Source organism: Plecotus auritus (genome assembly GCF_963455305.1).
Source record: "Plecotus auritus genome assembly, chromosome: 4".
NCBI lineage: Eukaryota > Metazoa > Chordata > Mammalia > Chiroptera > Vespertilionidae > Plecotus > Plecotus auritus.
Window position 1 is genome coordinate 94467055 of NC_137775.1, and position 23473 is coordinate 94490527.

The 23473-nt window shown below is 52.1% G+C and overlaps 1 protein-coding gene across 1 annotated transcript; it reads left to right on the plus strand.

Annotated features, from left to right (window-relative positions):
- Nucleotides 1-18771: 18771 nt before the first annotated feature.
- Nucleotides 18772-20217, plus strand: LOC308246019 (alpha-enolase-like). Its single transcript, XM_080663885.1, is given in 3 exon segments — nucleotides 18772-19131; nucleotides 19135-19489; nucleotides 19492-20217. Coding segments are annotated over 3 exon segments (1347 nt in total). The 5' UTR covers nucleotides 18772-18846; the 3' UTR covers nucleotides 20199-20217.
- Nucleotides 20218-23473: the final 3256 nt, after the last annotated feature.

Sequence of the window (23473 nt, forward strand, 5' to 3'; positions counted from 1 at the left end):
CCCCTCACCAGCGCCACCTCTATCTCTCCTCCCAACGGGCTGCCCAGCTCCGTGGCTTCAGAGCAGCCAGGGCAAAATCAGACCCCGTGTCCCCTGAGGTGTCCTTTCAAACAGTGGCATCTTTTATCATCCTCACCACCATCACCATCACTTCCTACCATTTATTGGGAGGCACTGTTCTAAGCTCTTTACTTTCACTAAGTAATTTACTTCTCCCCTCAACGCTGTGAGAGAGCAGCCATTATTTTTAATGCTGTTTTAAGGTGAGGAAAAGGAGGTTTTTGGTGGGCGTTCAGACCAAAGGTCGCCTGTCCCTGCGGGTCATCAGGAAGGGCTGCCACCAGGCCTCTGGAGGAAGACCAGCGCCCGATGGGGGCAGGAGACACCTCTAAGCCCTGTGTGACCTGGACCAGCCTCCCCAGTCCTATGCCTCCTCGTCTGCAGAGGAGGAGGCTAGTTCCAGGGAGTCTGCGCTTTACTACTACTCCCTCGGCTTTCGTCTGGATTGTTCTCGCTGACCACATCTCAGGGAGGGCAGTTCCCGGCCCCACCCCTCTCCTGGGGGCTGCCTAAAGCACTTGGATCCAAGGACGCCTGCTCTTGTATACACGCACACGCTCGCGCATACACACACACGCACACAGACACGCACGCACACTTCCCCAGGGCCCCTCCAATCCTGAAGGCCTAGCTGGGGGAGGGGTGACCATTTGTTTTAGGCACCAGACCAGAGAAGGACAGAACTCTAGGAGCCAGAGGGCTCCTCAGTCTGGGACAACAGCAATGCTGAGACACCCCATCTCCAATTCCCTTGGACCCTTACCTCACCATGTCCCCACCCCTGGGCCCTGGGCCCAGAGAGCACTGCCCTGAAGTCACCCCCTCCAGCCTCCCTAAACCACCCTCTCTGCTGGTCCCTGGGCCTCCCCCCCAACCCCCCGCCACACACACACACACACACACACACACACACACACAGTGCTGGGCCTGGCCCTGACCCCACTGACCTCTCCCCTCCCCCCATACACAGTGCTGGAGCCTCTATTTCCTACCCCGCTTTGCTCCCACAACTCATCTCCAGTTAGAATTGTTTCCCGGGGCCAAGGAGATACAGTCTCCCTCCTCTGAGGCCTCTGGGCCCCTCCCTAAGGCCTTTGCTCCACTCCAATCACATTTCACTCCAATCCCTCCTGGACCCAAGGTAGACCAAGGCCTGGAGGCAGGAAGGGCAACTGAAGCTGGGTGTCCCCACCCCAGTTATGGCCCTGTGGGGAGCCAAGGATGCTCCCCACCCCACTGCACAGTCTTCAGAAATGGGAAAATGAAACCGCGCACACTGGCTCCCATCAGCCACTGAACACACCCCCCCCTAACCCCTCCCCGCCCCCGCCTGGCCCTGGGGTTAGGATCCTGTTCAGCCTCTGCCCACATTCCAGCTTTTCCACATCTCAGACCAACTTTTACCTCATTTATTCTTCCCTGCACTCAGGCAGACATGCATCTGTATCCTGACTGGAGCACTTGCTTGCTGTGCAACATTTGAGAAGCCACAAAACCACTCTGAGCCTGTCTCCTCATCCCTAAATTGGAAACCCTGAAGTCAACCTCAGGAATGTTGGATGGATATGGGGGCGTGAGTAATGGATGAGAAAGCATCCATGTTGTATCCGGTACAAAATCGGGCTCAGAAAGATGTGTTCCCCTCCCTTCTTCTTGGACTGAGCTCTCCCCCATCCCCTCCTTTGTGCACCTCTTCCTCTGAGGAGACCTCCCTGACCCGCCTGCTCTTTGGCCTCCAGTGGACGTGGAGGACAGGAAGTGAGGTGGGGATGGGAGGAATAAATGTGCCAGAGCTCCTGGAGGCCAGGGCAGCCTGGGAAGGGAGAGGGCAGGGTGTGTGTTGGAGGGGCCTCGGGGCCTCTCCCCCGCCCACTAGCCAGGCCTCTGGGGTCAGGTCCCTGCCCTGGGGGAGGCGCCAGAGGAGTGGGTGTGAGCCTTCACCTCATGATGATTATTCATCTCTCTGCTCCCTCCACTTTCAGAATTACTCGGAACCCTCGGGTGGGGGACAGGGACTGAGTCACCCAGGCTCCTTTGGTCTTTCGCTTCTGACTTGATTGGGCCCAAGAGGGAAAGTGATGGGACAGAGGCTGGGAGAGAAGCCAGGGTACTCGCCCCTGTGCCCTGCAGCCCCGGCTTTGGCAGTGGCCTAAGCACACAGTGCCTGTCCCGTTGGCCCTTTTCCCAGGGGAGCAGTATTGGCTGCATTCTAGCGAGAGCCCCCCCCTTGTCCTGAGGCCTCGGGGTGGTACCGACTCCCCATTATGGCTGGTCTCTGGGAGTCACCCTGGCGTAGACCTGCCCACACTCTGTACACAGGCCCTTCATATATTCTCTGCAATGAAGCCCTGGAAGGTACCATCTGCTCCCTGCAAGGACCCGACTGACCCAAGCACCCAGCCCATCAATCTCCCGCCTCCCCACCCTGCCGGTCCCAGTGTCCCCCAGACTGTCCTGGGCAAGTCCCACGTCCAGGAAATCCTCAGTCCCAGGAAAGTGGGACAGCTGTCCGCTCTGCTTACCCTCCTGTGCCTCTGTTCACTCAGAAGAGACATGGAAATGACATGGCAATCTCTGCCCCGTGAGGGAGGCTGCCGTGTTGAGGAAACAAATTCCTGCAAATTCAGAACTGAGCCCAGCCGATGTGGCTCGGTTGTTGAGCGCTGACCTATGAATCAGGAGGTCACGGTTCGATTCCGTCAGGGCACACGCCCGGGTTGTGGGCTCCATCCCCAGTGGAGGGTGTGTGGGAAGCAGCCGGTCAGTGATTCTCTTTCATCATTGATGTTTCTATCTCTCTCTCTCTCTCTGTTTCTCTCTGAAATCAATAAAAATATATATTTTCAAAAATTCAGAACTGAGAAAGCACCTGAGACGGATTAAGTCCTATACAATTCGCCTCTGTTTGCGTTCCCAGAAGCAGATCGTGGACAGGACTTGCCTATACGTCGTTTACTTAGAAAGTGGCCCCAAGAAGCACCAAATAGGAAGAAAACCAGCAAAGGGAAGACAACTACTGCAGAGAGGGGTGAGGAGCAGCTGACTGCTGTGGGGAATCGGGCCCCATCTCACGGCAGAACTCTGGAAGCCTGGGGGTGAGGCCATGCCTCCCAGTCCCCCACCCCCCGCCCCCTGAGGGGCAAGGAGCTGGGGAATATGATCCCCAAATCGCATTCCTCACTGCCCAGGGCCTGCTCCCTGAGTAGGGAGGCGCTAACCCCCAGCACATGGGGCACGGAAGCCTGCAGAGCAGTGGGAATGCTGGGAGCTGAGCGGCCGAGCACTGCCAGCATCTGCCTCGTGTGCTAGCCTCGCTTCTGTGTGCAGGAGCCATGGGAACACAGGGGACACCTGCCTGGCTGTGGGAGAGGGGTCAAGGCAGGAGAAGATACTGTCTGGGTGAGCTCTGAAGCAGGAGTGAGAGCTTCCAGGCAATGGGGGAGGCAGGCCTTGCACCTGGGGGTGCACAATACATGTTTAAGTGAGTGACAGGTAAATTGAGAGGGATTCAAAAGCTTGAGCTCGTGGGGCTGGCTAGATTCTAGGTGGAGAGCTGTGGACAGAGAGGGGGGCTGCAGTCAGACCTGTGGGCATCAGGAAAGGCTGGGTCAAGGCCCGAGGACCTGAGCTGGTCCCTGGTGGACGGGAGAGGAGGAGGGAGAAGGTCAGACCAGGTGGAAGAACCTCAGAGTTAAGGCAGAGTGGCAGAAATGGGTGGGGTAGAAAGGAGTGTGAAGGAGAGAGAAGGAAGGTGCCCGGCTGGCCTGTGAGCCAGGAGGTCACAGTTCGATTCCTGGTCAGGGCATATGCCTGGGTTGTGGGCTCGATCCCCAATGTGGGGCATGCAGGAGGCAGCCCATAAATGATTATCTCTTATCATTGATGTTTCTATCTCTCTCTCCCTCTCCCTTCCTCTCTGAAATCCATAAAAATATATTTTTTTTTAAAAAAAGATAAAAGGAAGGAGAAAGAAAGGAAAAGGAATGAGAAATAAGGGGAAGGAAGGAAGAAGAGAAGGGAAAATTAAATTCAGAAGAGGAGGACAAGAGCCAGGAAGCTCAGTCACAGGAGTAGAGGGAGAACCATGGTGCCCTGCGTCACTGAGGTCGCACAGAGGGCTCAAGTGCTGAGTCGTGCCCCGAGTGGAGGCATGAGCCATCTGGGAAGGCTTCCCGGAGGAGGCAAGCCCTGAGCCAGCCAGGAACTGCTGCGAGCCCACGAACATGAGCTTCATGCACAGGAGGCTGCAGGGACCCTGGGAGTGAGAGTGAGCTGAGGGCAAGGTGCTGCCAGTAAGCCAGAGAAAGGGCGGGTCCCAGCGATTATTACCGGAACAGCGCAAATATTGTTGTTTTGACTGGTAGGGGACTGGTTTATTTTTCTCCAGGAACCACAAGTGCAATGTACAGGTTCATTTTAGAACATGGGAAGAGCAACAATCTCTGGCCTCGCCTTTCCCACTTCTGGTGAGACGCACGCATTCATACACACACACACACACACACACACACACACACACACACACACGCAAGCTCAGTCATAAAAAATAACCCAAACCACAACTGTGTAATCCACCAATGCCACGGGTCAGCTGTAAATAGCTCGCTTGTCGCAATGGTAAGAACATCCCACGTTTTTCTACGTGGAGCACTGTCAACAGCGCCTGGAGTAGAAAAAGCCCCACTGCCATCTTCATTATTATTTGGAGGCTGAAGTAGCTCAGCAGCCAAGAGCACGGACACCTGGTCTGGGTTCAGAGCTCAGCTCTCCTGCTTACTGGCTGTGTGACAATGGGCAAGTTGCTCACCCTCTCTGTGCCTCAGGTTCTCCATTTAACACGGGATAAAGATAGTACCTCTCTCACAAGGTTGTGAGGCTTGAATGGTTAGTGCGTATCAAGAGCTTAGTACATGGACTGGCTCTGAGTGACGGTAGTTATTGTCATTATCATCATCACCCCCTGCCCATGGGGGGAAGCAGAAATGACTAAACTCCCCAAAGCCTGTGCCGTAGACTCCCAGCCCCCAACTCCCTCTTAAAAGCAAGCGTGCATTGGAAGTGGGAGAGAGTGGGGGAAAAGAGAGAGAGATTTCATGCACCCAACACAAAATGTCAGGAGACCAAAAGACTTGATTCCAAGATGGTATGAACTTCCCCCCCTTTTCACCCAAACTACGTCCAGAGGCTGAGGCCACAGCTACACTGCTCTCTGCCACCCCTTTGAGGAGCCTCCTGGGGGAAAGGCAGAGCCATCCCCCACCCAAAGGAGAGTTCGTCTGCACCAATGAAGCTAAGTTCCAGGCGGGGGTGCGGTGGGGGCGGGGGGACTGAAGCTTGAGTCTGGTCAGGGTCAAATCCCTCTCCAAGGTTGCACTTGTCCAGGAGAGAGGAGGTGAGGGCCAGTGTGCACCGTTCTCAGGTTTGGCTTGCAGCAGTTTGTTTTTTTTTTTTTTTTAATATATATTTTATTGATTTTTTACAGAGAGGAAGAGAGAGGGACAGAGAGCTAGAAACATCGATGAGAGAGAGACATCGATCAGCTGCCTCCTGCACGCCCCCTACTGGAGATGTGCCCGCAACCCAGGTACATGCCCTTGACCGGAATCGAATCTGGGACCCTTCAGTCCGCAGGCCGACGCTCTATCCACTGAGCCAAACCGGTTAGGGCTGGCTTGCAGCAGTTTTGATTGTGCATTTAGTATTCCCTAGAGTGCTTGTCCAAACACAGTTGCTGCCCCTGACCCCAGTGTGTGAATTTTATGACAATTACTTTTATATAGATTTCAGAGAAGAAGGGAGAGGGAGAGAGAAATAGAAATATCAATGATGAGAGACTCACTGATCGGCTGCCTCTTGCACGTCACCGTCTCCCCCTACCCCCCCGCCAACCCCCCGCACTGGGGATCAAGCCCACAACCTGGTCATGTGCCCTGACCAGGAATCAAACCGTGACCTCCTCCCAGTTCATAGGTCTACGCTCAACCACTGGAGCCACACCAGCCGGGCAGGACAATTACTTTTCTAGCAAGTGCTTCTGCTGAAGCTGCCGGTCTAGGAAGCGCCCTCTAAGAACCGCTGGTTTCAGAACATGAGCCTGGACAGACCTTGTCTGGATCCCAGGTGTATTCCTAGGAGCTCTGGGACCCTGGCCAGGTCACTTAACCTCTGGGGCCTCGGTCTTCCTACTTCTAAGCACTTGTCCTCAGGCATGCCAGGATCCTGGCACCTGTCCTCGGGATGCTGTGCTCCATGAGGACCGGGAGGAAGAGTGGCCGCGCAGAGGCTGCCCCCTCCCCTGGGCATGCCCCCACGCACTCCAGTGTGCAATCTGACCCCGAAGCGTCCCTTAGTGAGGACAGACCTTCGGGTTGTGAAGTCCACGTATCCTAGCTCGGGCTGCTGTAACCAAACACCATCCACTGGGTGACTTATACTCCACAGACCTCATTCCTCAGTTCTGGAGGCGGGAAGACTGGCACCAAGCTGCTGCTGTCTGGGAGACCCGCTTCCTGGGCCACAGATGGCCATCGTCTCACTGTGTCCTCATGGTGGAGGGGAGGGAGCTTGCTGGGGCCTCTTTTCAAAGGGAGAGGTCCCCACTCACACAGGCTCTCCCCTCATGGTCCAGCCAACTCCCAAGCCCTCACTTCCTACTGCCATCACGTGGCGGTAGGACATGGCTTTGGAGGGGACACAGATGGTGAGGTCAGAGCACCAGCTACATGCCCAGCCTCACCTCGTGTCCCTCTTGGGACCGTGGCATTGCTGGGGCTGCGCTCTCCTGGACTTCTTCCTGCCCACCTCGCCAGCCCTCTGAGGGGTACCAGGATAGCCTGTCTGTCCTGTCTGTCTTTAATTCTTTCCTTCTTTCCTTCCTTCCTCCTTCTTTATTTCTTTTTTTAAAAAATTGATTTTTTTAGAGCGGGAGGAAGAGAGACAGCAACGGGATGAGAGAGAGAGAGATCAGCTGCTTCCTGTATGTGTCATGTCCAGAATCCAGCCCGCCACCTTCCAGTGCCTGGGACAACCAACTGAGCCACACTGTCCAGGGTCTTCTTCCTCCTTCTTTCTTTCCCTTCTTTCCTTCCTCCTTCCCCTCTTCCTTCTTTCTTTTCTTCCTTCCTTTCTGAAATGGAGGAGGACAATTGATCGTCTTTGTCAGGCAAAGGGTCACTTCTGAGGAACAGTTACTCAAATGTAGGACAGCTGGGGAGGGGGTGGATCGCTGTGCACAAATCCTTAGAGATATTCAGGCAGGGGAATGTGCTGCACCATCTACAGTGGTGAGCTGTGGCCATGAGGTTTGTGGAGCTAAAGGCTCCGATTCTCTCAGCCCGTGCTTAGCCTCAGCAGTTAGCCCTTCCGGAGTGTCCCCCCCTGCCCCCGCCCCGACGAGTTCTGTCCTGTCGTTTGTGAATAAGGGAGTTCCAGGGGAAGATACTGGAGCTCCTCTAACAGGGCTGGTGGAGACTGGAGCCCTTGACTGGACTCATATCCTAGACGCCCGGCAGCTCAATTCCTATAAATGCTGGTTTTCCCAGAACTTCCTCCTAGGCCATCTTCTTTCTCATTCCACATTTCCCCCTGGGCTATCAAGTGCCTGCCAAGATTTCAACAGCCAACGACAGCTTGACCTATCTCAAATTTTTATCCCCAAACCATATTTCTCTTTTGAGCTCCTAACGCTAAGCATCTTCGCATCAACTCATCTTCGCATCATCTCATGGTTCCAGATGGCCCTGCTAACTCCAGCCACGTGGTCTACATTCCACTGGAGGGACTAGTGGAGAAGAGAAGCTCCACACTCCTCAGCCCTTGTAAAGAGATTATTTTAAAGAGCAGGCAACGCATGTGCTTATATTTCACTGGCTAGAAGTTAGTCACATGACGGCATCTCACTTCAAGGGGAGCTGGGAAATGTAGTCTTTTAGCTGAATGGCAAAGTGCCCAGGTCCCCTGATCTGGCCTCTGCTGACCTCATTAGCCTTGTCATCTCTGTCACTGCCATCCGCTGCCTTCCATTGTCACAATAGCCATATTGACCTTGTCTTGGTTCCTCAGTTGAGCCTGGTTCTCTGCCACCATTTCCTCTGCCTAGAATACCATGCAGGCTTTCTCTCATTCCACCCCTCACCTCAACTCCTCCCACCTGGCAGTGCTCAGCTCAAATGCCATCTCCTCAGAGGCCTCACAGAAGGAAGGCATGACCCTTTCCAATGGCCTCGCATCTCCCCGAAACCTTTTATCGGCATTTACCATACAAGTTTGTAATTATTGTAGATATAAGAACATCCAAACCTGTAGAGAATGTTTATAAGAGTTTATTGGAGCCAGCCCGGCCAGTGTGGCTCAGTGATTGAGCATTTACCTATGAACCAGGAGATCACAGTTTGATTTCGGTCAGGGCCTGGGTTATGGGCTCAATCCCCAGTGTGGAGCATGCAGGAGGCAGCTAATCAATGCATCTCCCTCATCACTGATGTTTCCATCTCTCTCTCCCTCTCCCTTCCTGTCTGAAATAAATAAAAATATATATATATTTTTAAAAAAGTTTATTGGAGCCAACTGACGACACGCCAGGAAGCAAGATCTCAGATGCTCTGGAGAATGAGGATTTCTCAGTTCTTTCCATACGTTTGGACAAGACAATGTGCTCCTGGGGGTGGTTATGCCTCGGAGGGGCCTGGAATGAGGATTACCCTGGCTTTTCAAGGTGTACTAACCTAGATGCACATGAACATGGACAGCACTTGCTTAAGGCAAAGATCAACTTTTTATAGGCCTGGGGCATGACCACCCACCATTCCATGACCTCCTCGGTTAGGAATTTATGATCGGGTCACCCTGACTTTCAGTCAGTGAACTTGTGAGATTTATTACTTGGCCTCTTCTTTGTCTACATTATATATTTATTTGGATGTTTATTTCAATTCAATTCAACTCAACAAATGTTGATGGAGCACCTACTATGTGTCAGATACTCCTCCATAGCACCTCCTCCTGGTCCCCATCACCAGCCCACAAGGGGTCCCTTTCTGGTGGTCCCTCTGCATCTGCCATTTGCCCTTGAGGGGCCAGGACCAACCCCACCAGTAAACTCAGGGGCAGATCATAACCAGGAGGGTGAAAACTACCCAAGCCCATCCTTTCCCAGGTCAGACTGGCCGGGCGGTGGTCAGGGCCAGTGAGTGGGTGGGCAGAGCATAGGCTGGCCACCGAGGGACAGAGTGCTAGGTCATCTCTGCCACCCGGTGGACAGAAGGCCTCAGGGCAGTCACTGCCCCGCTCCTGACTTCAGCATCCTCATTTATAAAAAGAGTCCGTCTCTCAGCCTGCCTTGACATGAATAGTCTCTGATTAAATGACCAAGATCTCTATGAAAACCCCACGATGGGTGTTAGGTTTCACTCGTTCACCATCATTCATTGACTCATTGATGCATATTTATTGGGCATCTGCTCTGTAACAGGATGGTCCTGGGTCTGAGGAGTCACAGGGGACCCAGACAATGACAGACATGGGGTCAAGGACACAAACATCTCAACAGGCATTTCAGATTTGTATAGAAGGAGAGGATTCTGCCTACAATCTTGTATCAGCAAGAATTGCAAAGTTCCTTATTTCTTTATAACTCAATCACTATTTTAAGTGTCTCCTTGAATGAGGTGAAAGGATAATATATTTATTAACCTGTCTTCTTCTATCACCTCCTCTCAACCTCTCCTCCTTTCTTCTAGCCCAGAGAACTTGTTTTTTAAGTCAAGGAAGGGATGGGGGCTGGGAGTCTAGTTGTTATGGCTGTGTAACAAAACATTCCAAAAACCTTAGTGGCTTAAAATGAGCACATTTATGTCACTAGCGAAGCTACAATTCAGGCAGGTCTCGGTGGGGAGAGCTCTGCTCCACCAGCATCAGCTGGGGATTGAGGGCTGGGTGGATCATTTGCAGAGTCACTCACCCATATCCGAGGTTTGCTGTTGGCTGAGGCCTAGCACGCCTTCACGTGGCCTCGGCTTTCTCACAACATGCTGGCTGCTTGTCGAGGGAGAGCACAGAGAGGGAGAAGCTGTACTGCCCCTGCAGCCCAGCCTGGGAAGCCACGCAGTCCCCTCCCCCCACACACACACCCCAACCCCTCACCCTCGCACTCACAGGCTCACTCAGTTCCAATGGGATGACGAAACAGACCCCATCTCTTCTGGAAGAGTGTATGGGAAAGAAATATGATTGTGATCATTTTTTTGAAAATACAATCCATCATGGAAGTGGAGAGAGAACTGTTTTGTTTTGTTTTGTTTTTCACTTTTTAAAAAATATATGTCTTTATTGATTTTTTACTTCTTTATTTATTTTAAATCCTCACCGGAAGATGTTTTTCCATTGATTTTTTAGAGAAAGTTGAAGAGGGAGGGAAAGACAGAGAGAAATATCGATGTGAGAGAAACACATTGATTGGTTGCCTCCTTCACACGCTCCAACCAGGGCCCCGGCTGGGGAGGGACTTACAACTAAGGTGCGTGCCCTTGGCAGGAATCGAACCTGGGACCCTTCTGTCTGCAAGCCGACGCTCTATCCATTGAGCCAAACTGGCTAGGGCTTCCACTTTTTTACTGTGGTAAAATACACAAAACATAAAAGTTACCATCTTAATCATTTTAAGTGTAGAGCTCAGTGGCATTAAATACATTACAATGCTGTGCAACCATCCCTCCTTATAACTCTTTTCATCTTGTAGATCTGAAACTCTGTACCCATTAAACAATAACCCCATCCCACCCCTCCTACAGCCCCTGGCAACCGCCATTCCACTTTCTGTCTCTGTAATGTGACGACGCGAAGTACTTCATAGAAGTGGCATCATGCAGTGTTTGTCTGTTTGTGACTGGCATACTTCACTGAGCACCAGGTCCTCAAGGTTCATCTTTGTTGTAGCATATTGCAGAATCTCTTCCTTTTTAAGGCTGAATAGTATTGCATTGTGAGTATACACCACAGCTGGCTTCTCCATCTAGGGACACCTGGGCTGCTTCCACGCTGTAGCTGTTGTGAATAATGCAGCTACGAACACAGGTGTACAGATGTCTTTTCAAGGCCCTGCTTTCAATTCTTTTGGGTAAATACCCAGGAGTGGAATTGCTGGATCATATGATACTTCTATTTTTAATTTTTGTAGGAACTGTCATAGTGTTTTCCACAACCACTGCACTAATTATACATTCACTAACGGCGCATCAGGGTTCCAATTTATCCACATCCTCGCCAATAGTTGTTCTCTGGGTTTCTTTTTTTATAGTAGCCTTCTTAATGGGTATGAAGTGGTATCTCTCTGTAGTTTTTCTTTTTTAATCCTCACCCAAGGGTATGTTTTATTGATTTTTACAGAGAGAAGAAGAGAAGAGAGAGAAGCCTCGATGTAAGAGAGAAACATCAACCGGTTGCCTCTGGTACTCACCCTAACTGGGGATCGAACCCATAACCCTTTGGTGTATGGAATGACGCTCCAGCCAAGGGTTTTAAGCAAAAGAATGAGATAAGATTTTGAGATAAGATTCAAAGATTACTTTGAAAAATGAGTCAACGTAATAAAAATACCACCTACAAAATAGGAAAAGATATTTGTAAATCATATGTAATAAGGAATTATTATCCAAAATATATTTTAAAAAAACTCAAGCAACTCAATCGCAAAAAAAAAAATCCAATTTAAAAAATGGGCAAAAGACTTGAATAGACATTTTTCCAAACAAGATATATGAATAGCCAACAGGTACTGAAAAGGTACTCAACATCACCAGTCATCAGGGAAATGCAAATCAAAGCCACAGGGAAATACCACCTCACACCTGTTGGAATGGCTGTCATCAAAAGACGAGAGGTAAATGCTGGCAAGGATGTGGAGAAAAGGAACCTTCATGCACTGCCCGTAGGATTGTAAAATGGTTCAGCCACTCTGGACAACATTATAGAGGTTTCTCAAAGAATGATAAAAAACAACTATATGGTCCAGCAAATTCACTTCTGGGAATACATCCAAAGGAAACAAAAACACTGTGCTGACCAGATAAGCTTACCCCATTTCCTAGCAGCATTACTTACAACAGCCAAGATATGGAAGCAACTAAGTGTCCATCGCTGGGTGAAATGGATAAAGAAATATTCATATACTATGGGCCCGTTGCACGATATTCGTGCAAGAATAGGCCCCTGGCTTCACTCCCAGCCGTCTGGGACCCAGCAAGTCCTCGCTCCCCACCCCAGCCGCCCAGGAGCTGGCAAGTCCCCGCTCCTGGGCCGCCTAGAGCCGGCATGTCCCTGCTCCTACCGGGAGCCAGCAAGTCCCCGCTCCCAGGCCAGCCGGATCCGGCAAGTCCTTGCTTCTGTCTGGAGCACCACTCCAGTAGCTCCCTCTGCAGCCCCGCTTCCCCTCATAGCAGGCTTCACACCGCTCTGCGCCTGCATATGCAAATTAACCTCCATCTTTGTTGGGTTAATTTGCATACTCAGTCTGATTGGCTGTGGGCATAGCGGAGTGATGGTTAATTTGCATGTTTCTCTTTTATTAGGTAAGAAGATATATAGGTAAGAAGCAAGTGGCACAGGGGCTCAGGGGCCTCAGAATTAGTCCTAGTGCAGAATCACACATTCCCCCAGCCCCACAACTGTACCAGAAGTGCTGGGTCATTTTATTAGGTAAGAAGATATATATATATATATATACACACACACATATATATATATATATATATATATATATATATATATACACACACATACATACAATGGAATATTATCCAGCCATAAAAGGAAGTAAGTGGAACTGGAGAACATTGTACTGAGTGAAAGAAGTCAGACAGAAGTAAAAAGATTATGTGATCCCACTTATATGTGGAATCTTTGGCGGGGGGGGGGGGGGGGGGGGACATAGAATAAGAGATCAGATTGGTGGTTACCAGAGACAGGAGGTTTGGATTAAGGTGATCAAAGGTACAAGCTTCCAGTTATGAGTTAAATAAAGACTGGGGATGTAATGTGCAACATGATAACTACAGCTAACACTGCTATGGGGTATATTTGAAAGTTGTTAAGAATGTAGGTCCTGCCTGGCCAGTGGTTCAGTGGTTAGAGTATCAGTCCGTGAACCAAAGGGTCCAGGTTCAATTCCCAATCAAGGGCATGTACCTGGGTTGCAGGCCTGATCCTGGCCCAGGTCAGGGCGTGTACAGGAGGCAACCGATCAATGTGTCTCTCTCACATCAATGTGTCTCTCTCTCTTTCTCTCTCTCTTTCTTTCTCTCTCTTCCTCTTCCCTCCCTTCCACTCTCTCTAAAAATCAATGGGGAAAAAATTATCCTCGGGTGAGGATTAACAAAAAAAAAAAAAAAAAAAAAAAGTAGATCCTAACAGTTCTCATCACAAGAAAAAAACACTTTAAAAAATTGTATCTATATGAGATGATGGTTGATCATTTCACAGTATGTGAAATTCAGGTCATTATGCTGTATACCTTTTTTTTCTAAGTATTTTTATTAATTTCAGAGAGGAAGGGAGCAAGAGAGAGAGTGATAGAAACATCAATGATGAGAATCACTGATTGGCTGCCTCCTGCATGCTCCCCACTGGGGATCAAACCCACAACCAGGGCACAGGCCCTTGACCAGAATCAAACCCGGAACCCTTCAGTCCCCAGGCTGACGCTCTATCCACTGAGCCAAACCAGCTAGGGCTATGCCAGTGGTCGGCAAACTCATTAGTCAACAGAGCCAAATATCAACAGTACAACGATTGAAATTTCTTTTGAGAGCCAAATTTTTTAAACTTAAACTTCTTCTAACACCACTTCTTCAAAATAGACTCTCCCAGGCCGTGGTATTTAGAGCCACACTCAAGGGGCCAAAGAGCCGCATGTGGCTCGAGAGCCACGATTTGACGACCACTGGGCTATGCTGTATACCTTTAACGTACACAGAGCTGTGTGTCAACTATACCTCAATAAAACTGGGGAAAATAAGGTGGATTTGAGAAGCATTTGGGAGTCAGAAATATTTGGGCCTTGGGGCTGGTTGGCATGAGGGAAGAGGCAGCCCTCAGACTCTCACAGCACCTCCTCCTCTGGGTTTGCCCAGCTTATGCCAGGGTGGCACCCTTCCAGCCTCTGCCAGAGCCATTGGGCTCCATGCACACGCCTGTCAGATGGCTGGGCCCATGATTATGACAAGGTGTGCTGAGACCAAATGTGGCAGACACCCCCAGTGTGCATGGGTTCATTAACCAGCTGTTCCCTGGCTGAGATTCCTCGCCAGTCTCTCCCGGGGAGAAGAGCCAAGCAGCCCTCAGGAGGAAGAGGCCCAGTGCCCTGCACATAGGAGGCCCCTCTCCCACCCCACGGGTGGCCATGACCACTGACCCTCACCTAGAATTCCTGGGGAAGGGGGGACAGGAAGGAAGGAGAGCCTTCTGGTACAGTTGCGGGGCCGGGGGAATGTGTGATTCTGCACTAGGACTAATTCTGAGGCCCCTGAGCCCCTGTGCCACTTGCTCCAGGCTCCCATCACTGGCACCATTGTGCCCGGGGTGACAAAGCCACAGGATAAATGGGCTCCATCTTCCTGTGACATCCATTTGACCCAAAGAATGTGAGGGGAATAATCGTATTTTTGTATTAAACATGTGATGAACTAGAATGCAAACTTTATGTGCGGGTTTTAGGTAAAGAGAAGACTGCGGCCCTAACCAGTTTGCTCAGTGGATAGAACATTGGCCTGCAGACTGTAGGGTTCCTGGTTCGATTCTGGCCAAGGGCACATACCTCAGTTGCAGGCTCCTGGCCCTGATCGGGGGCATGCAGGAGGCAACCAATTGATGTGTCTCTCTCACATTGGCGTTTCTGTCTCTCTTTCTCCCTTCCACTCTCTCTAAAAATCAATGGGAAAAAAATATCCTCAGGTGAGGATTAAAAAAAGAAAAGAGAGAAGACTGGATTTTACTAGGGCTGCTAGTTGGCTGTTTTGAGCCTAGGCCCTCAGGGGAATGCGGTGTGGCCCCTGTGGGCACCCCTTGCGGGGAAAGGCTGAGAAAGACCCCCATTCTCTAAACCCCAAGGCCCGAAGGACAGGCCCTGCACACAGTTGCTGCTGCTTCTGCCAGAAACCACTGTGTGTGGGAGGGGCTGCAGGTCACACGGAGTCACCTTGCGGAGCTGCTCCGAGGACAGTGACCTCAGAGTCATCGACAGGTGAGGGATGGCGGGAAGGGTGGCCGACCGCTCACTGGTTGATGTCCACTTCCCCAGCCTGCACCAATTACCAGCAGGTCCTTCCTGTTATCAGCCCTGCCTCGGATCCCACTGAGGACAGAGCCACGTGAGCCCAGCTGGACTTTGGTCAGCTGTCCACTCCATCTGTTTGGTATCTGGTTTCACCAACAGTGCCCAGTCCTGCCACCTTTGCTCCCTGGTCAATGAGTACCGGAGTGGCCCGGGGTTAAGCAGGGCCCGCAGGGCTGGGTGGGAATGGCGTGCTGAGGGATGAGGGCCCGAGGTGAGGAAGGGCTGCAGCCCCTGGTGATCTGACCAGGAGAAAGGAAAGGGAGAGAGGAGCAGAGAGCACCACAGGGAAATGACAGACTCCATGTCCTGCCATCTTCCTCTGATGTAAGAGAAACCCCAGAAGGGGACACCAGGCCACCTGTTCTGTGCCTGACAGTGGGTTTAATAGCATCTCGGAATACTACCCCAGAGGCCTTGCTTGACAACAGGGGGCTTGGCACAAAAGTAGGAGAAATTCCTGATAAGATAGGGAGACACCCTGTCGTCAGGGAGCCCGTGCCTGACAGGGAGGCCGTGGCTGTGCCCTGAGACCCCTGGTTGCATGGGGCACCTTGCTGCGCCCTGCGAGGCTCCTGCCCAGCTCCCCACAGGACTCTCGCTGTGCTGCCACCTCCTGTAAACGGAATGGGAAGTTTCAGGAACTGAAACACTTCTAATCGGCCTCCTGTATTGCCTTCCCCGAGTGACTCAGCCATAGGAAAATCACAGCTCCCCAGCCGGAGAGAAAGGCCGCTATTGACACAGGCCTGCAGCCGACCAGTCTCGTCCACACGAGTGGCTGCTCCCAGCCGGTCAGGTCACCGCAGCCAGTGAAACCGCTGAAGGAGCTGGCGGGGTAGGGGTGGGGGACAGGGGAGCCCCCACCGCCCAGCCAGACCCTGGATCCCCAGCCCATGCACAGAAGCAAAACTCTGGAGGACTGTCTGTGGGGGTCACTCACCATCCAGGGCTTCTGACTTTTGCCCTTTCAGGCACACGCCATGTCCCCCCACCCGGGAGGCCCCCCTCGCCCTTCAGTGTACCCAGTCTGCCCTCCTTCAGCCCCTCCTGGCTCCTCAGAGCAGCCATCCCCTCTGTCTTGGTTTCCCTGGGCAAGTGCTATCATCCGATGGGGGTATGTGAGGACATGTGTTGTTTCTTGTCACCTAGACCCTCAAGCTCCCAGGACAGGAGTTGGAACTGCAGCAGAATGGGTGGGCCCAGCCCTTAGGAAAACACAAACGAGTGAGTGAATGAATGGATGAAACTAGAACCCAAGCTCGGTTTTCTCGGTGGAAGCAAGAGGTCAGCCAGTCCCACTGGCCTTTCCTGGGAGGGTGGGAAGCAGACACTGCCTGAGCTGAAAGGGGCCTTAGAAATGAGCTGACACTGAGGCCCCGCAAGGGGGAGGGGACTGCCCAAGGCCACACAGCACACCAGGCGCACAGCCAGGGCTCCCACCAGGGTCTGCTGGACCCTGCACCCTTGTACCTGGACCCTGGGCTCCGGGCCAGGCTAACACCCAAAGGAGACACGCCGTTCTCTTCTCACTCCAGAGAACAGGGTGGGGCCGCCGGCCGTGGCTGTGGCTGACCGGCTCCACCCAGGGTGGGCACATTCGTCACCAGGAAAGCCTGGCCAAGGTTTGCAATTCTGAGGCCCGGGGAAAGCTGTGCTTTGCACAACACCAAGCCACCTGGATCTTCATCCAGACCTTATGCAAGCACCCAGGACATTCCAGCCGTGGGCAGTGCAAGGGCATGGCTGCCCAGGTGCCCTTCCACTGCCAGGGCAGCTCCCTGCTCACTCCAGACGAGCGGCCCTGGCCGAGCTGCTCTGGAGGGTCCTGCCAGGTTTTCCTACGGCCCACAATGGCAGCAGTGTTTGGAGATGAACACAGGGATTACTATTCCAGGTCGCTCTGCCTGTTACCTCACAAATATTTTCTCGCCTAAGCCACTCACCAACCCAGTGAGGACTCTGATTATCCCCATTTTACAGGATGAGGACATGGGTACCCTGAGAGGCCCGGTGGCACTTCTGCTAAGGTGGCTCAGGGAATGCCCGGCTTCAAGGCCTTGCTCTTTGTCCGTACACTGCAAGTGACCCAGCTGCTGCCACCCCCTCCCCAGCCTCTCCAACTCCTCCAGGAGAAGGGCACCCAGACTCTGAGAGCAAGAAACCGACTGGGATACATGGCAAAGTGGCCTAGGTCCTGGGGGTACTGGGTGGGGTGGGACCCCTTACTTGGCCATCACAGAGGCACTTATTGGAAACCCATTTCTTACCTTCACCTTCAAAGGAAGGGGGTGGGGATAAGGAGCTAGCATTTGACATCAGAGGCGTGCCTCCTGGGTGCCAGTCCTGGGCCAGGCATTTGTAATATGATATTTGGCCCAGGGCAGGGCAAGTCACTTGAAAGTTCTTTGGTGTTTGAACCAGCTGTGTTTGTGGGGTGTAAGGGTGACAACCTCTACAGAGGGGGCCCCAGTCTCCCCCTTAGATCTCTCCTGCCCAGCACTGTCATTAGAGATCCGTGAAGACACAACCACCCACCTCCCGGGTTTCTAGAAGAGGCCCTGCAGGGGGAGCTAAGGAACACTGGGGAAGACAGAATCCGGATGAGTTGGTGTCATTCAATGTTACTGGAACAGCCACTGGGGATCTACTGTATGCCAGGCCCTGGGGAACCAAAGGGACAATGAGAGGTCACTGCCCTTGATGCCAGGCAGGGGGTTGAGTGGCAAGAGCCAGTGCCAGGTGCAGAGGCCCTGCAGCCCCAGGATGGACTGATTAACCCGGGGTGGCGGGCAAGGGTTTCCTGGGGAAGGGATTATCTGAGCTAGTTTTTGAAAGGCCAGTCAGAATAATAGGGCTTCCTGCCAAGGTAACCATGGGATTTGTGTGAAAATCAGGTAATAAAGAGAAAAGAATATCTTGTGAACTGATTTGGGAGGGGAAAAAAAGGCAATTTTTAGGGCCTGTTATGCTTCCACAGGTGAGGAATCTGAAGCTCAGAGAGAGTGCAGCTTGCCCAAAGTTAGCCAATGATTTAGAGGCAACCACAAAACTTAAACCCAGACCTTCTGATTCCAGTTCTGGGTTCTGGCCTAGCTACACTGACTTCTCCAGAGAGTGAATTCCATTGTAAAACTGCTCTTATTAACCTCTTGTTTTATGAGTGGTGATATAGAGCGGGGGTCCTTTACACTGTAGTGTGAATTAGAAGGCAGCATGCTTTGCAAAGAACAGTGCAGTGAAGGAAACATACAAGTAGGGAAGGAGGTGAGAGAAGACAATTTGGGGATATGTAAGGCTTGGGACCAGTAAGGTCATTAAAGGTCACCTGGACACGGGTAAACAAGGTTTGTCTGGAAGTGGAGAGAAAGCTCAAAAAAGAGGCACATTGTGACTAAGTGCTCGTCCTGCGTGTCTGCAGCTCCCTTCTTTCTCGGGCGACATCCGGCGGCTAGAAATTCACCATGTCTATTCTGAAGGTGCACGCCAGAGAGATCTTCGACTCTCGTGGGAACCCCACTGTTGAGGTGGATTTCTACACCGCAAAAGGTCTCTTCAGAGCTGCTGTGCCCAGTGGTGCTTCAACTGGTATCTACGAGGCTCTAGAGCTTCGGGACAATGACAAGACACGCTATCTGGGGAAGGGTTTCTCCAAGGCTGTTGAGCACATCAATAAAACTATTGCGCCTGCCCTGGTTAGCAAGAAGCTGAGCGTCGTGGAGCAGGAGAAGATTGATAAGCTGATGATATAGATGAACGGGACAGAAAATAAATCTAAATTCGGTGCCAATGCCATTCTGGGAGTGTCCCTGGCAGTCTGTAAGGCTGGAGCTGTTGAGAAGGGGGTGCCCCTGTACCGCCACATTGCTGACCTGGCTGGCAACACTGAGGTAGTCCTGCCAGTTCCGGCTTTGAACGTCATCAACAGTGGTTCTCACACTGGCAACAAGCTGGCCATGCAGGAGTCCATGATCCTCCCTGTCGGCGCCGCCAACTTCATGGAAGTTATGAGCATTGGGGCCAAAGTTTACCACAATCTGAAGAACGTCATCAAAGAGAAGTATGGGAAAGACGCCACCAACGTGGGGGACAAAGGTGGCTTTGCTCCCACATCCTGGAGAATAAGGAAGCCCTGGAGCTGCTGAAGAACGCCATCGGGAAAGCCGGCTACACCGATACGGTGGTCATCGGCATGGACGTGGCTGCCTCCAAGTTCTTCAAGTCTGGGAAGTATGACCTGGACTTCAAGTCACCCAATGACCCCAACAGGTACATCACCCACGACGAGCTGGCCAACTTGTGCAAGTCCTTCATCAAGGACTACCCAGTGGCGTCGATCGAAGACCCCTTCGACCAGGACGACTGGGAAGCGTGGCGCAAGTTCACTGCCAGCATAGAGATCCAGGTGGTGGGGGATGACCTCACAGTGACCAACCCGAAGCGGATTGCCAAGGCCATGAGCGAGAAGTCTTGCAACTGCCTCCTGCTCAAAGTGAACCAGATTGGCTCCATGACCGAGTCTATTCAGGCATGCAAGCTGGCCCAGTCCAAAGGGTGGGGTGTCATGGTGTCTCATCGCTCCGGGGAGACCGAAAACATGTTCATTGCCGACCTGGTGGTGGGGCTCTGCACTGGGCAGATCAAGACTGGTGCTCCTTGCCGATCTGAGTGCTTGGCCAAGTACAACCAGATCCTCAGAATCGAGGAGGAGCTGGGCAGCAAGGCCAAGTTTGCCGGCAGGAACTTCAGAAAACCCCTGGCCAAGTACGCTCTGGGCAGGCGGCCCGAGCCCCGCGGTCACCAGTCAGTTAATTAGACCTCTGCTCCTGACATCTGCATGGGAGCCCAAGGCCCCCAGCCGATACCTGCAAGGGCCTCTGCCTCTCCCCTCCCTGTGGTGTTCTCACTGCTTCTTAGAACTGCTACAAAGCCAAGCCTGACATCAGAACCCTGGTGGAAACCCTAGCCCTGTAGTCATGTAACTGGTCCAAATCATTGTTCTTCTCACCTTGCTTCTCAAGTGTCTGGAGCCAAGTGCATCTGCATTGTAATCTCCGAGGTGTCCACAGGCAAGATCCCCAGTGGTTTTGTGTGCAAAATAAAGTCTTCAGTGTCCTTAGGAATACTCTGTGCATTATAGGGTCTGTGAGTCTCTGTTCTTGTGTCGTGAGTGTTCACGGGGCATTGCCAATAGGCCTGCAAGAGTTAGAGCCTGTGTGTTGTGAAAAAAAGGACGAGTTTATTGACAGCTGTCCCTTGAAGTTTAGTGTTTGATGTTTCTTCCCCTAATATAACTTGATCAGTCTAAAAAAAAAAAAAAAAGAAAGCTCAAAAAGAGATGAGAGTGCCACCCACAAACGTTAGCAGATTATCAAAAGCTTTGGTGTCCAGACCCTTCCTCCCCAGAGTGAGGAGCTCGGCCTGGTGTTAGAGTGCGGAGACCTCTCTCCATAGGCCATCTCCAAGCCTCCAACTCACCTGAGCATGGTGCTGGGGGCGGGGGGGGGGGGGGGGATGGGACCCTCATCTCCATGTTTCCCTCCTTGTGTGGAAAAGAAGGATAAGTGAGAGTCTGAGATGATCTTTCAGGCTTCCTGGGCCACCACTCCCCACCTGAAAGGGTTTCTTTCACTGTGTTCTAGAAATCATATGCTGGTGGTGGCTTCTCGCTCATCGGAAAATGCTGAGTCTAGAACCTCATCCTCAAGTTAAATGGACTCTGAGGACAATACATTTTTAAATCTTTGTCAACTTCCTCCACTCTACCCTCCATCCGCCCACGTTATCAAGCCACGGAGAAAATGTAAGTGAAAAAAAGGGTGGTGAGAAATACTTCGGTGTGTTTCCTTCTAGTCTTTTTTTCCATCCATGGATGTGAATTTCACAGCACAGGACACTGTGCACAGGCTGTATATGCCACCTCCGCCTCCTGGAAGGGAACAGTCTTCTTTCTAAGAAGGCAGGTCTGTGGGTCTTCCTGGGGCCCAGGGAGCAGAGCGTTTGCATGCATCATCCCTAAGGCTGCCTGACACGAGTATCATGGAGCACTGACCAAACCCTAATGCTGATGGATTTTCACACTCCCCGCCAGACTCTGCTGGGTTGAGACCCTGAGGATGCTCAGTGCCCTTGATCCTGCCAGCTTGTTCCTGTCTCCCAGGACGCTGGCCCAGCTCACATCCCTGTTTGCTGCAGCCTCAGAATTGGAGTCCTCGTTTATCCTCAAAATAAGCTGGATCTGTCCGACCTGGTCCATGTAGGCCATTAGGCCAGTTGCCACCAAGGACACTTCCTGGCCCAGTGACTCCATCTTTTAAAAGGTTTTGACGGGCATTAGTTGATGATAACAGTGGCTGCCACTCTGCTCAGAGCTAGAATCTATAATGGACTCTTTACATTACTGTCTCGTGAATGCCCCCAGGACAGGACATGCTAGATCCCACTTTACAGTTGGGGAAACGGAGGCTCAGAGATGCAGGGGATTTGCCTGAGGGCATCTGGTGTGAGAGTCCAACGCCATGGACCTTCCTACTCCTCTCCTCCGCCTCATTCTGCCCAGCGAAAACATGTTTCTGTGTAGCTGCCAATTGCTCACCTCAAGATAAGCCAGTGTTTCCACACTGCTCTGACATCGTCCCTGCCAAAAGCAAAGGCTCGGATTTCAAATAACCTGCATGGTCTCATCTCACCTAAAAGCATAAACTCTCTGAGACTGTTTAAACCGTGGAAATAGCTCTTTCCGCCTCATTATTCCTTCCAGGGCGCCGTAGGAACTCCAACTGGAGGCGTCTGGCAAGTTCCGCACAGATACTCCCTGGCCTCCCAGCAGATGCTCAGACATCCGGGGACTCAGTCATCCTCAGGGATTTCTTTCTTTCTTTCTTTCTTTCTTTCTTTTTTTAATATATTTTTATTGGTTTCAGAGAGGGAGAGAGAGATAGAAACATCAATGAGAGAGAATCATTGATCGGCTGCCTCCCTACTGGAGATTAAGTACGCAACCCGGGCATGTGCCCTTAACCGGAATCAAACCTGGGACCCTTCAGTCCACAGGCCAACACTCTATCCATTGAGCCAAACCAGCCAGGGCCTCAGGGATTTCTTGAGCACCTTGTGTGCCGGCACTGGGCTCGGGACGGGGCGTCGGAGCTCACAGGGGTGTGGATTCCTTTGTAATCTGGCTGCGCCTGCCTGTCAGGTTAGGTTCCCTGGGAAGCTGAGGCTAGGCACGGACAGGGCCACTGGGAAGTGACTTCCTGGCAGGGAAACAGGCAGGAGCAAGATTGAGCAGATCTGACAGTTCTCTACCTGCCCAACGGAGCACTCCAGAGCACAGGCTGCCCAGGAGGGAGCCCTGACTGAGCGGAGTCGAAATGGCAAGGCCCCGGACCCACTACTGTACTCGGCCACCAGCTGCAAGGCCAGGCTAGAGAGCAGCGAGAGGGATGCACAGAGCACAGAATGGAAGGAGGTGCTTGCACGATTCTGAGAGCCAGGCGCCTCACCCTCCTCACCCTCATCCCAGCCTGGGGCCCCCAAAGAGGCTAACCAGTGGGACCATGGGCTCACCACACTCCTTGCCACTGGGCAGCGAGTCCTTCCTGGAGAGGCCTTGCAGCACCTGCATCTGCCACCTTCTTCCACCCAACAAATGTCTACTGGGCAGCCCTGGGTGCCAGGGTTGGGGGTGAACAAATCAGACCAGGCTCGGTACTCACCTGGACGTGTGCCTCAGCATCGGTGTCAGGGTCAGGGGACTTCCTGCCTGGGTCACAGAGCTGAGGGGTGTCCGTGTGAATGATGCACGCTGGAGTTACACACTCGTGCACACTCAAGGGGGACCTGGAAGGGTGGGAAGACTTTCAAAGAAACTGCGGCTTCAGAAGAACGATGAGTCCAGCCAGTGTGGCTCAGTGGTCGAGCATCGACCTATGAACCAGGAGGTCATGGTTCAATTCCCAGTCAGGGCACATGACTGGGTTGCTTCGGGCTTGATCCCCAGTGTGCAGCGTGCAGGAGGCAGCTGATCAATGATCCTCTCTCATCATTGATGTTTCTGTCTCTCTCTCCCTCTCCCTTCCTCTCTGAAAT